Here is a 12400-nt window from a genome sequence, read left to right on the forward strand (position 1 = left end):
CCTAAAGAGACATTTTCATTCTGTCTCCTTTTGGGGTCAGTATTCACAAAGACCTAGCCCTGCCTTGCCAAAAAAGACATGCTGGGTCAGCATCAAAGGAATGTTCTGAGGCACTGAGTAGATCAGATTGGCTCTGATGCACAAAAGTCCATGCTGGTGGCTGCTTTTCTCTGTACTCTTACACAAAGACACCTGCAAGGTAGTCTCAGCCGCTCATCATGGTGTGTGGCAAGAAGAAAAAAAAATGACAAGATGCAAAGAGTCAGTGGATACTATAGAAGTGGGGTGAGCTCAAAAGGAAGGCTGGTGGTCCCCTGTGGGAAAGGTTACGAACCCCGGGTGAGTGCTTGCTTGTCCTAGAGAGGTGCCTCCCTATCCCCAGAAGAGCAAGCCACTCTTTACTTTGGTCCTTATAGTGTTTCTGAAAGAAATCAAGTGCGTCCAGAGGTCCAGAATGTATGCACTGCAGTGTCTAATCCAGGCGGATTGAATGTCAGGTCCGCAACAAGTGGTGTGGGTGGGGGTGTGGGGCGGTGGAGGAAGAGGCCATGGTGATTAATGAGTTGCTTCACTTAATTAAGTGGGCCTGGGATGTTACACACACTTGCTATGAAGTGAGTCTGGGTATTTTTCTCCAGTTTGATCTTTGACCGGGTATGTCCTCCAAGGTTCATTTAAAGCGGTTCCTGCCTAGCAGTTAGGGATCGCTAGGAGGACGGTGCCAAGGCAGTTAGCTCCACCGGTTGCGCGCACGAACGCGGATGGGCGGGGTATGTGCAAGACGTCAGCGCACAGTTTCATAAATGACCCACACCCAAACCGCTGCTGGGGATGACGAAATTATGTTTTTATAGAAGTGGGACAAAGGGCACGCAAGAGGTCAGGGGAAGTGCGCAGCTGTCATGGAGCCAGGAGCCGGTGTAGTCCTCGGCAGTGCTCGTCGGAGTGAGACAGAACCTTGGACCTCGGCCAACGAAGTTCGCAGCGGAGCAGCGCTCAAGTTGCTCCGGCCAGCCTGAGACTGCGGTTACCAGAGTGCTCGAGGCGCCTTCAACTCCCAGGAAGCTCAGCGTTCGGCTCCCGCAATTCCCAGAGTGCTCCGCGTCACCCCTCAGGCTCCGCCCCCTCCCGGCCTCGGACTACAAATGGACTCTCAGGGGCTGCCAGGGCCAGTCAGCGGCTCCGTGGCAGCGCAGCCTTCGGGTTGAAGAGACAGTCGTTCCTTGCGCCGGCTACGGAGGCCGGCAGGGGGCGGCGGCGGAGGCCGTTGCTCAGAGTCCAGAGGCGGGGCCGCGGGCTCCCAGCGCTGCGAGCCGGCGGGCCAGAACTGGGCCGCGTCGCGGTGCGCGGGCCGAGGCCATGGGCGACCGTGGAGGGGTGGGCAGCTCTCGGCGTCGGAGGACCAGCTCGCGGGTTTCCGTCCAGGCTGGCGAAGAGGAGGTGCGAGATGCGGCTGTGGGCCCCGACTTGGGCGCCGGGGGTGACGCTCCTTCTCCAGCTCCAGCTCCAGCCCAGACCCCGGACAAAGAGGGGCACACCAACGTGGGCGACGGCCACTGGGAGCTGAGGTAGCGGAGTGCCTAATCCTTTTACAGCTGATCTCCCCAGCGTACTCCCAGTTCTTAAAAAGTTGACCACAGCTTTGCGAGTTCCGAGTCCGGGAGTCCCCTGGGGCTAACACTGGAACACAGGCTTTGGGGAGAGGGTCACTTGGCAAGGTCACCCAGGTGAGGTCGAGTAGCCGGCCATTGAGCTCGGGCAGAGGAGTACCCAGGTGAGGTCGAGTAGCCGGCCATTGAGCCCGGGCAAAGGAGTAGGCAACAGACCCTTTTCCAGATTGCTTAGGGAAGTACACCTTGAGGCAAGTCCCTTGAGGTCCTTTTTCTGAAGGGTAGGTAGCAGGAAATGTGAGCCCTGGGGGTTGGAGATGAATGGGTGTTCTTCCGTGGAAGGAGGTAGATGTTTTCTGGGGAGAGTTACGATGAAGAGGTACCTTTGCGGAACTACGAGTAGTGTCCTGTGGTTAGAGAAGGCTGCTAGAGGCTCCAGAGGACACAAGCCTGTTTGAAGAGAGGGGAATGGGCATTTGCCCAGGGCAGGGCACAGTACAGTACAGGAAGCTTTCTTGTACTAACTGAGAGGCAGCATGGCTTATTCATCCCTCTTCCAGTAAGTAGGAGGGCCTGAAGCCCTGCTTATGTTACCAGAATGACTTCAGGCTATAGGGACAGAGCTGACAGACTTTCAGCTCCTGGTTGAAGTACTGGAGAGAGGTTTGGTATGGACACACCTATGGGAGAGGCCCTGCCTAGCTGAATGACTGACTGGAAGAAATGGAGAAATGCACCGTGTTCTTTGGCACCATTGACTGCCTCCTCTAAGCAGGCACTGAGACTCTGGTGCTCATCATGGGACCCGTTAGTAGCTGGGGGTCTACTAGCCAGGAGGATATCTAGGCTGGCAAAGACTTGTTGAGTTTGTGTCAACAGAGTCTCTTTCTAGTGGGCATTGTGGAGAGGGGTCCCCCCTGGTTGCCCTTGGGTACTCACAGTTCACCTGAGAGATAAGATAACTTCAGTGTGAGGCAGGCATGGCACATTGTGGACAAAGGTCAGGTAAGGAGGCCATGGAGGCAGAGTGGGGGAGGAGGCTGGTCCTCCTAAGAGGGATGGTGGTTTTCTGTAGTTCAAAGCTGGTCTTGAGAGAGATTGGCCTCCCACTTTCCATCTGAAAAGAATTTTCTCTTACAAACAAACAAACAAACATGATTTCTCTGTGAAGCTCTGGTTGTCCTGGAACTAGCTTTACAGACAAGGTTGTCCTCAAACAGAGATCCACCTGCTTGTGTCTTACCGGTAGTGGGATATGAGGTATCTATATCTGGCTCCATCTGAAAAGATGTTAAGATTCCTAGAATTTCCTTATGCTGACTCCCCTCATTGCCTTTCCCTTCAGTAGGAAAGTTTGGCTAGTATTACTAGTAGGAGTTTGGCTAGTATTACTTCTGGAGGGGTGGAGATAGTATCTTTTTATGTGGGATCTTAGTTACAGACCAAGTTACTATTCAGCGATAGGCAAGAGAGAACCACCACATCTTTGGATGACCACTGAACTTTTTCTGTGTCCTCTGGTATGAGGCTTGTGCAAAGCTAGGAAAAATGTGTGTGTGTGTTTGTAAAGGGTCTCTGCTGTGCCCCTTCTCCCCATAGATGGCAGATTGCAGAAATGGGGATGGGGAGCTTGTATTCCCCCTCTGGGCCTCATTCCAGTTTGGGGATGCCACAGGGCTTTAGGCCTCTTAGTTGAGGTGCTAGATTCTATTCTTCCTGTTGGTGGGCCAGGTTCTGACTGCCCTCTTGGAGTTGGCCTGTACCTTACCCTATTGCCAACCTTCTCTTGCCAACTCCCCCCTCCCTCTGTTGCTCTTGGCAGCCCAAATTTCCTCTCACCCTTCCTCTTGATTCCTTGAGCTTCTGTATCCTCCCCTCCCCAATACTTCCTGCTCGCTTTAAGCTAGGCCATTGAGCCAGGTTCTGGATGCCTTCTATCTTTTCTACCCTGTGGCAAGATGAGGCTGTAAGTTCTGTCGGCTAATCACCTTTTCAGATTGTACACATTTGTGGGCACCCAATGCAAGACCTTATTAGTGGTAGGTTTTCCCCAGGGTATTTGTCCCTGAATGTTTTTTGTATATCTCTAGCCGGATATAGGAATTATGAAGATCTTGCTTCCATCTCGAATCCCAGGGCTTGGTCCAGAGGGCAGTACAGAGGAAGTGCCAGGTGTCAGCTGGAAGAGGAGCTGGCATTCTGTTCCCTTCTCTTCCTATTTGGTGTTGAATCTGAACTGTGTGGTCCCCAGATAAAACCCGAACTTGGGGGTTGATCCTTTGGGTGTGGCACAGACCTTGGCATGAATGTGGGGGTAGACCTTTTCTTGTTTTACAGTGCTTATGTAGGGTTGAAGGAGAGGCAAGAGAGGATGCTGCCTCTTCCTTGCTCTATGTGTGGTTTACCTGAATAGTCCTGGGTGATATAGGAATGAGGGCCAGTTATCCTGTGTCCTTTTGGTCTCAGGGAGTGAGTGTAGGACAGCTGGAAGGCACAGGACATGAGCAGGCTCTTTAGTAGGTGAGAGGGTGGCAAAAACAGCTGTGATCATGGCTAGCCAGTGCCTCTTTTCCCTGCTGGCCATTTCTGCAGCCTGCCCTTCAGCCCACTTGCTTCTGGTCACAGTGGCAAGCCTGGACCTTTGCAGGCATTGGTGGATGGGGGCTTTCTCCTTTGGGAGGTGTCTCTGATTTATGAAGGGAGGGAGTAGCATGGGTAGAGGCAAGGCAGTGGGAATGCTGTCTTGTTGCTGTTTGTTTGTTTGTTTGTTTTTTGAGAGAGGGTTTCTGAATGTAGCCTTGGCTTTCCTTGAACCCACAGTGATCTGAGGATGGTAGATGGGAGATCCATAGAGGGACCTGAGACGTGGGTGTTGACAGTGAAGGAAGGAATTGGAAGCCCAACAGAAGGAACTTAAAAAAAGAAAAAGCTCTTAAGACATTGCCTGCTAAACCAGGCAAGGCTTCCCATGTGGTGGTACTTCCTTGCAGTATGAGAACTTGGAAGGTTAAGGTAGAAGATCATCAAGGCCAACCTGGCCTACATAGATGATGTGTCCTAAAGAAACAAAACAAAAATAAAGAACATATATTGTCTGCTTGCTGTCAGCTCTGGAAAGCAGGACCCATTCTCTACTTCTGTCTTTTTTGTGGAGATGGCCACAGAAAAAACAGCATGCTCTCTTTGGTTACCCAAAGCGGGGAGAGGTCAGTCTTGTGAAACAGCTTTGGTTATGTGCGGATAGTAGTTGGTGGTTTTGGGGCTAGGAGGCATTGGGATATTTGTGCTGTAAGCACAGGGCTTCAGCTTGGGGGAGGGGGACTGGTAGATAGACCCAGAGATGCCTTCCTGCTTGTTTCATGATATTGCCTCTTACGGGTAGCCATATCAAGCTAGTGAAACCAGTTGTTGGAGGGGTGGGAGAGATGATACCACAAACAAGGGCAGCATCAAGGAGGCAGGTATAGATCTGGGGCAAAAAGGCACTCAGGTAGAGACAGATCACAGTCATTTCATATGGCTTCTATCACACGGGCCTAGTGTGTAAATGCTGGAAGGCCTAGTCCTGAGGAAATGGACAATCGGGAGTGGAGGAGGCTCGAAGTAGGGTGGAACTGTCTCACTTTGGTGCTCTGGCATGACATGAACAGTAAGAGTAGTGTGACTACTCTCTTACTAATCAGGAGCTAGAGTAGATGGAGCTAGGTGCCAACTAGATCTCAGTTGTATTTACTTATTTGTTTGTTTATTTTATTCATTTAGGTTTTTTGAGACAGGGTTTCTCTGTATAGACCTGACTGTCCTGGAATTTGCTTTGTAGAACAGGCTGGCCTCAAACTCAGAGATTATCTGCCTCCCTCTGCTGGGACTAAAGGTGTGCACACTACTTGGCTCAGGTTTTGTTTGTTTGTTTGTTTGTTTGTTTGGGGTAGGTTTCAGTCTTGATAACAAAGATTGGGCTTGTTGATCCCTCTTCTGGAGAGGGCTGTCAGACTTCCAACCAAAGCTAGGGCTTGCCCCTTGTTATTGAGACAAGGTCAGCCCTAAAAGATATATGTACGATAGTGCCTGTGGTAGGTTTCCTGGTCTGCTCCTCATCAGATGCCCCAGGATAGAGGTGTATGTGCTGAGAGGGAAGGGGAGGCCCTGGCCTCTTTGCTTGCAAAATCTAGGTCTTGCTCAATTCTGTGTGGCTTCCTGGTGGCACAGCAGCTGGAAGGCAAGGTGGAGCCACAGTTGGTGTGAGTGAGGGCATTAGTTACTGGGACTAGGGCTTTGGTTTGCTCCTGTTGTCTTGGCCAGGGGCTGAGTCTGGGCCTTATCCTAGTCACACAGTCCTCCTCTGCCAGGCTTCATATTCTTCTTCACAAGCAGGGTCTATTTGGGTGCCCTGCACCCCACCACTGAGTAGGAGCTTTCATGGGTAGGAAGGAGCCTGCTTCTTCTGGGGGTTTCACTGTCATCAGTTCTGAGTAGTCTCCTCATGGCCCCCGAACAAAGTCAGGGACACAGAATAACGTGCAGAGAGCCAAATCATTGTTCCTAAGAAATGTACATTAAGGGTGGGCACTTGGCCAGCTAATATACTGGGTCTGTGTGTCTATATGTGGGGAGACTGCTCTCACTATGGTGGGAACACCTCCAAGAGTGATTTGGTAGGTGGGATGGGCACATTGAGCAATCTGCAGTAGTTCTGGGTAGGTCCACAGATGGGATTATCTTCGTGGCCTAAGAGCTTGTTTGCAGTTGGAGTTTTTGGGAGAACTCAAGCCTGTTTAGCCTCTTCTGCCTGTTATGAACATTTTCTGCTGCCTAGAGGGAAAGGCCTAGGGTTGGTTCTGAGACCTTTCCCTCTTATAGCTAAATAGCCACTGGAATGGCCTTGCCTGGGTCCTCTGCCTGTTTGCAAATGGATAATGAACTCTGGGCAGGAGTGGGTCATGGTGGGCTTATTCCTGTCTTATTGGTGTTTGCTCACTGGAAGGATCCTGTCTCCTTTTACCAGGTGCCATCGTCTGCAAGATTCTTTGTTCAGCTCAGACAGTGGTTTCAACAATTATCGCGGTATCCTGAATTGGTGTGTGGTGATGCTGGTGAGTAAGAATGTGGAAGCAGTTTTACTGAAGCCAAGTGTGGCAGAATCTTGCCCTGGGCACAGGCTCTGCTCTTTGAAGGCTATAGCTCCGTGTGGTTGCTAGCACTAGGCTGCTTGTAGGGGAAACAGGGGTGGTCCCTGCAGTGGCTGTACTAGTTTTCTCTTGGATCTTAGGCTAGTTCTGTGGGTGGCTCAGTAGTAGTAGAGATAATGAGTGTCTTGAATACTCTGGCTGTGCCTCAACTCCACTTGGCTGTGTAGGTGTGCTATGGGAGAGCAGGGAGTTGGTGGGGTGTATTGATTGTTCTCTAGGCTGAGAGGCTGAGGAGGGGCCACTCAGGGTACAAGGCTTCCCAGGAAGGGTATGGAAAAAAATCTTGAGGATGGATGTCCTGTCATGTGGATTCATGGACATAGAACCCTTAGCAGAACCAGCCACTGCTTTACAGGCCTTCTAGTACCTTTCCTTTGGCCTTGGCTGTTAGTGGTTGGAGTGCTATGCCATGTCCAAGCCTGCTGCCTCTAAGGGCTGTTTCCTACTGGTGCTATGCATCCCCACCCCAGAAGACACTGGAGTCCAAGGCTCAAGGGGACAACCTGATGGGTGGGTCAGGGGCAAAGGGTTATCATTACCCAGCCTCTAACACTTGGATATAGTATGATACCTATTGCCCTCACCCAGAAGTGTCTGTTCTTGCTTTAAGCATGACTTCTTTGGCTATTAGTGTGGAAGGGACTCTACCCTATTGTGTCTTGAAAGGTTTCTAAGACTGAGGCACCTTTTCCCTGGAAAGAGCTTCAGGCCTTGGTTAGCTGTGGGGGATTTGAGGCTTGATGAGTAAGAAGTGAACAGTGGGGCCAGTGGGCTGAAGGTCAGCTTGTCCATGGGAGATGACACTCTGTGGCCAAGGCTTGGTCTATAAAGAACGTTCTGGGCAGGAAAGTTCTTGGCCAGGCTAGACTGCAGTCTCTTTTCTTGGAACTTTCTGCACCCACCTGGCCTTTAGTTTTTAAAAATGTATTTGGTTATTTTGCCTTCATGTGTGCCTCTGTACCATGCGCATGCAGTGCCCATGGAGGCCAGAAGATACCCCAGAACTGGAGTTAACAGATAATTGTGAGTCACCATTTGAGTGGTAGGAATTGAACCAAGTCCTCTGGAAGAGCAGGCAGTGCTGTTAACTAGTGGGCCATCTCTTTAGCTCTCCACCTGGCCTAGTCTTTCAGTGCTCTGGCCCCTTCTATTCTTCCCTTCTAGAAGATATGAATCCTGGGCTCCAGCTACCTGCTGTGGGTAATCAGGGGGGATGGTTTGGAACAATGTGTTTTCAGGTACCAAGCAGGGGATGGTGTCCCTGCACTGACTACTTCTATGGTGCCTTCTCTTAGCATCTGGGCAAGGAACCTCACCAGTGTTCTCGTGTCAGTATTATTTACTGTTTCTGTCTGTTTGGGTAGTTGGACAGGTTAGTCCAACACCAGGCCTGTGTCTGGTGCTTGTGAGGATGGAGGCTAACACTGAGTCTCAGGCTAGAGTACAGAGGCTCAGTCCTTAGTTGAGCTACATTGGGGCCACATTCTTGGAGCTTTGCTTATTGCTAGAGTATCTGACTCAGGTACAGAAAAATCTACCCCTGCCCTTTTATGCTTTGGTAAGTTTCTGCTGTCATGTCCTCTGCTGCTCACTATAGCCTCTTGTCTCTGAACTAGACACTCAAGAGACCAGCACCTTGGTACACCAAGTGTAGCTTCTCCTGCCTCCACATTGGGCTGTCTAGAAGGCTGGTTTATCGCTAAGAGTGCTATAGCTGTTTTCCTGGCCAGGATAACTACTAGAGATGCTGGGGTTGCGTGAGCTGTGATGGCACCACCAGGGCTGAACCCTCCTGATTGTCTCTTGCAGATCCTGAGTAATGCAAGGTTATTTTTAGAGAATCTCATCAAGTGAGTACCTTTTCTAAGCCCCTTACCCCACCTCAGCCTGCTCAGGCCATGGCCCACCTCTACTCAGGCCCCTATTGCCCCACCCCCAGGTATGGCATCCTGGTGGATCCCATCCAGGTGGTGTCTCTGTTTCTGAAGGACCCCTACAGCTGGCCTGCCCCATGCCTGGTTATTGGTGAGCTGCACTCCAAGAAGGGCAATGGGTGGGGGAGCAGGCTGACCAGGACCTGAACCTGTCCCTGTGATGCTTCTGTCCTCAGCATCCAACATCTTTACTGTGGCCGCATTTCAGATTGAGAAGCGTCTGGCAGTGGTAAGGGTTACTCATCCTCTTTGCTCAAGTCACTGGTGGCTTGCTTGAGATAGGCTCTTCCTAGGCCTGATAGTCCTCTCCTAGGTCAGAGGACCTGGTTGAATACTTTTTCCTTCTCTAGGGTGCTCTGACAGAGCAGATGGGGCTGCTGCTACATGTGGTTAACCTGGCCACCATCATCTGCTTCCCAGCAGCTGTGGCCTTACTGGTTGAGTCCATCACTCCAGGTGTGCCTCTATCCCAACCATCCCAGCCCATGTTGAGCTGATCCCAAGTTGTTCATGTGATGTGGGTGGTCACAGCTGAGCCCACCTTTCCTGTGTTAACTGTGGTATATGGGCAGACATGGCTAAGCCACCTATCTTGCAGTGGGTTCCGTGTTTGCTCTGGCATCATACTCCATCATCTTCCTCAAGCTCTTTTCCTACCGGGACGTCAACCTGTGGTGCCGCCAGCGAAGGGTCAAGTCCAAAGCTGGTAAGAGGCTGTCAAGATTGGGATTTGCCCATAGAACGGAGCCTGTGCTGCATGGCTCACCCTACTGTCTTGCTTTGCTGGCAGTTTCTACAGGGAAGAAGGTTGGTGGAGCTGCTGCCCAGCAAACTGTGAACTACCCAGACAACCTGACCTACCGAGGTGAGTAGCTGTGGAGTTAGGGCTCTCAGAGGCAGGACTCTAAGTCAGGTTCAGGGCTATGTAGTCCTAGTACCCACCCTTCCCTTCTAGATCTCTACTACTTCATTTTTGCTCCTACTTTGTGTTATGAACTCAACTTTCCTCGATCCCCCCGAATACGAAAGCGCTTTCTGCTACGAAGGGTTCTTGAGATGGTAAGGTCTGGGCCTTGAGGGCTGGTATAGGGCAGGGCTTGGGGTGTATGTGCAACTTGAGTCTCAGCTGGCTGCCCTGTTTTTCCCCAGCTCTTCTTCACCCAGCTTCAAGTGGGGTTGATCCAACAGGTAAGAGGTGCGAGTGGGTGCATGTTAGGGCTTGTGTAGCTGAGGAAACTGATGTGGTACTCTCCTTTGCAGTGGATGGTCCCTACTATTCAGAACTCCATGAAGCCCTTCAAGGTAAGCTTAGGGTCCCCTGTGGCAGGGCTGGATAGGGTAGACGATACAGCCAGCTGAGGCAGCCTCTCTCCACAGGATATGGACTACTCACGTATCATTGAGCGTCTCTTAAAGCTGGCGGTAAGTGTCAGAGGCTCCAGAGAGATGAGTGTGAGGGATAGGTGGAGTCTATAAGTCTGCAACCTGGAGTGTTGTCTCCCATAGGTCCCCAACCATCTGATCTGGCTCATCTTCTTCTACTGGCTTTTCCATTCCTGCATGAATGCCGTGGCAGAGCTTATGCAGTTTGGAGACCGCGAATTCTATAGGGACTGGTGGTGAGTGCTGTGTCTCTGGGGATCTGGGTAGGTCATAGCATGTTCTGCTTATCCCATTGTTTCTTGACCCCAAGGAATGCTGAGTCTGTCACCTACTTTTGGCAGAATTGGAATATCCCTGTGCACAAGTGGTGCAGCAGGTAGGATGGTGTATGCACCCGAGGAATGTGGTTGTGGACCTGGGCCCTATGGCATTAGCCTCATCCTATGGCTTCCTTGCTCTGCAGACACTTCTATAAGCCTATGCTCCGACTGGGCAGCAGCAGATGGATGGCCAGGACAGGGGTATTTCTGGCCTCAGCCTTCTTCCATGAGGTCAGTACTATATATGCATCCCACTTCACCTCTCGGTAGGGCTGTGGCCACCAGCTGAAATACTGACTTCTCTTCTCCTCGTACTCTAGTACCTAGTGAGCATTCCCCTGCGTATGTTCCGTCTCTGGGCATTTACAGCCATGATGGCTCAGGTGAGCAACACCGCAGCTTGTCTCTCTTAGCCTGAATCTATGCCAGACCTGTGGTCATTGCATCCAACTGACTGTGGCCTATGTGTTCTCAGATCCCACTGGCCTGGATTGTGGGCCGCTTCTTTCAAGGGAACTATGGCAATGCAGCTGTGTGGGTGACACTCATCATTGGGCAACCAGTGGCTGTGCTCATGTATGTCCATGACTACTACGTGCTCAACTATGATGCTCCAGTGGGGGCCTGAGCTACTGCCAAAGGCCAGCCCTCCCTAACCTGGGCCTGGAGTTCTGGAGGGGTTCCTGGCTGCCTGCACACTCCTCCTAGTCTGGGAGGCCTCTCTGCCCCTATGGGGCCCACTCCTGCTCTTGGGGATGGCACCTGAGTCCGGCTGGTATGAGCCAGTGCTGGGAGTATGTGCTGACCAGGGGCTGAGGGAATCAATAAAGTGCTGTCTAAAAACTTTCCTTGCTGGGGTTGTGGAAGCTGCTGAGGATTGACCTATACCCATATGTGCTGTGCAGCCACTGCTTTAGGGACTGAAATTCTCAGGCCCCAGCTTAGGGATATGGTGCTGGAAAGATCTGGGTCACATGGCTGCCATCCACTCTACAACCCACAACCTCATGAAGTGTATGGACAAAGCTCTTGAGTTGCAGAACATGACATAGTAGGAAGCAGCAGCATGCAGAGGTGGCTGGAGAACAGTAGCCAAGCAACGTTACTGCTCAGGAAAGCTTAGTTCTTATCCTGCCCTTTTAATCCTTGCAGGTAGGTCCAGAGTTCAGAGCTATATGGATTTAATAGATGATGACCCTGCAGTGGGCTGCCTGAACTGTGTTTAGGACCCTTGTGAAGAGTCTAGTGGTCTAAGAGATGACATGCAGGGCTCATTTGTGTTCATGTTGGATAAATGCTGGGTAAATGCTGACTCCACTGTGAGACCACTAGGAACCTCGATCCCATTTCTAGAAGTGGAGCCCTCCGTGGAGGACTTTGTGCAGTGACTGCCTGGGGCCCAGGAGTTATTCACACTGTACCTTCAGGATCTGTCTCAGCTCCTTGGGACCAGGCTGCTCAACAAGTTGGGCTAGTGGCTCTAGGCTGTGTTGCACAGGGGCCAAAGTTGCCTGGGCTTGGCCCACTCTTCAAAACAGTTAAAGCCAAGAGAGCTCTGAACAGAGGGGATACTTTGCCCCCAAGTTCTGGTAGCTGCCAAATTGGACAGGAATTTGACAAAAGAATCTCCTTGGCAATCCAAGGTAGGTCCTCATCCTTGCCTTAATGGGGTCAATGCTTGTCAATTGCCAGAATCTTCCAGGCTGTAGACCCTAACCTACAGTTAGGGTGGGTATCTGGTGCTCTGCAGGGTGGTCAGTAATCTTAGCGGCTTCGGGACACAGGGCATGCACCAGACCACCTGTGAGGCCATTTCCATCTCTGTTCTCCCACTCTGAGACAGCAGGACCAAGTTCAGAACTGGACCAGTTGATAGATGGTGGGGGCGTGGCTCTGCCAAAATGTTCAGTGTACCTGTGTAGAGCACTTCTGATGGCACAGGCAGACGGTCCTTTAAGGTCCCT

At 51.3% G+C, this 12400-nt stretch overlaps 1 protein-coding gene across 1 annotated transcript; it reads left to right on the top strand.

Moving 5' to 3' along the window:
* The first annotated feature begins 907 nt into the window (after positions 1–907).
* Dgat1 (diacylglycerol O-acyltransferase 1) lies at positions 908–11284 on the top strand. The gene is made up of 17 exons (XM_021658984.2): positions 908–1568; positions 6616–6703; positions 8609–8649; positions 8739–8824; positions 8910–8962; positions 9084–9189; positions 9332–9439; positions 9524–9598; positions 9689–9792; positions 9883–9921; positions 9994–10035; positions 10111–10155; positions 10240–10352; positions 10427–10492; positions 10580–10667; positions 10757–10819; positions 10912–11284. The coding sequence occupies exons 1-17, from the start codon at positions 1360–1362 to the stop codon at positions 11062–11064; spliced, it is 1479 nt and encodes a 492-aa protein (XP_021514659.1). The 5' UTR covers positions 908–1359; the 3' UTR covers positions 11065–11284.
* Positions 11285–12400: the final 1116 nt, after the last annotated feature.

This window comes from Meriones unguiculatus, chromosome 8 (assembly GCF_030254825.1).
Source record: "Meriones unguiculatus strain TT.TT164.6M chromosome 8, Bangor_MerUng_6.1, whole genome shotgun sequence".
Taxonomy (NCBI): Eukaryota; Metazoa; Chordata; class Mammalia; order Rodentia; family Muridae; genus Meriones; species Meriones unguiculatus.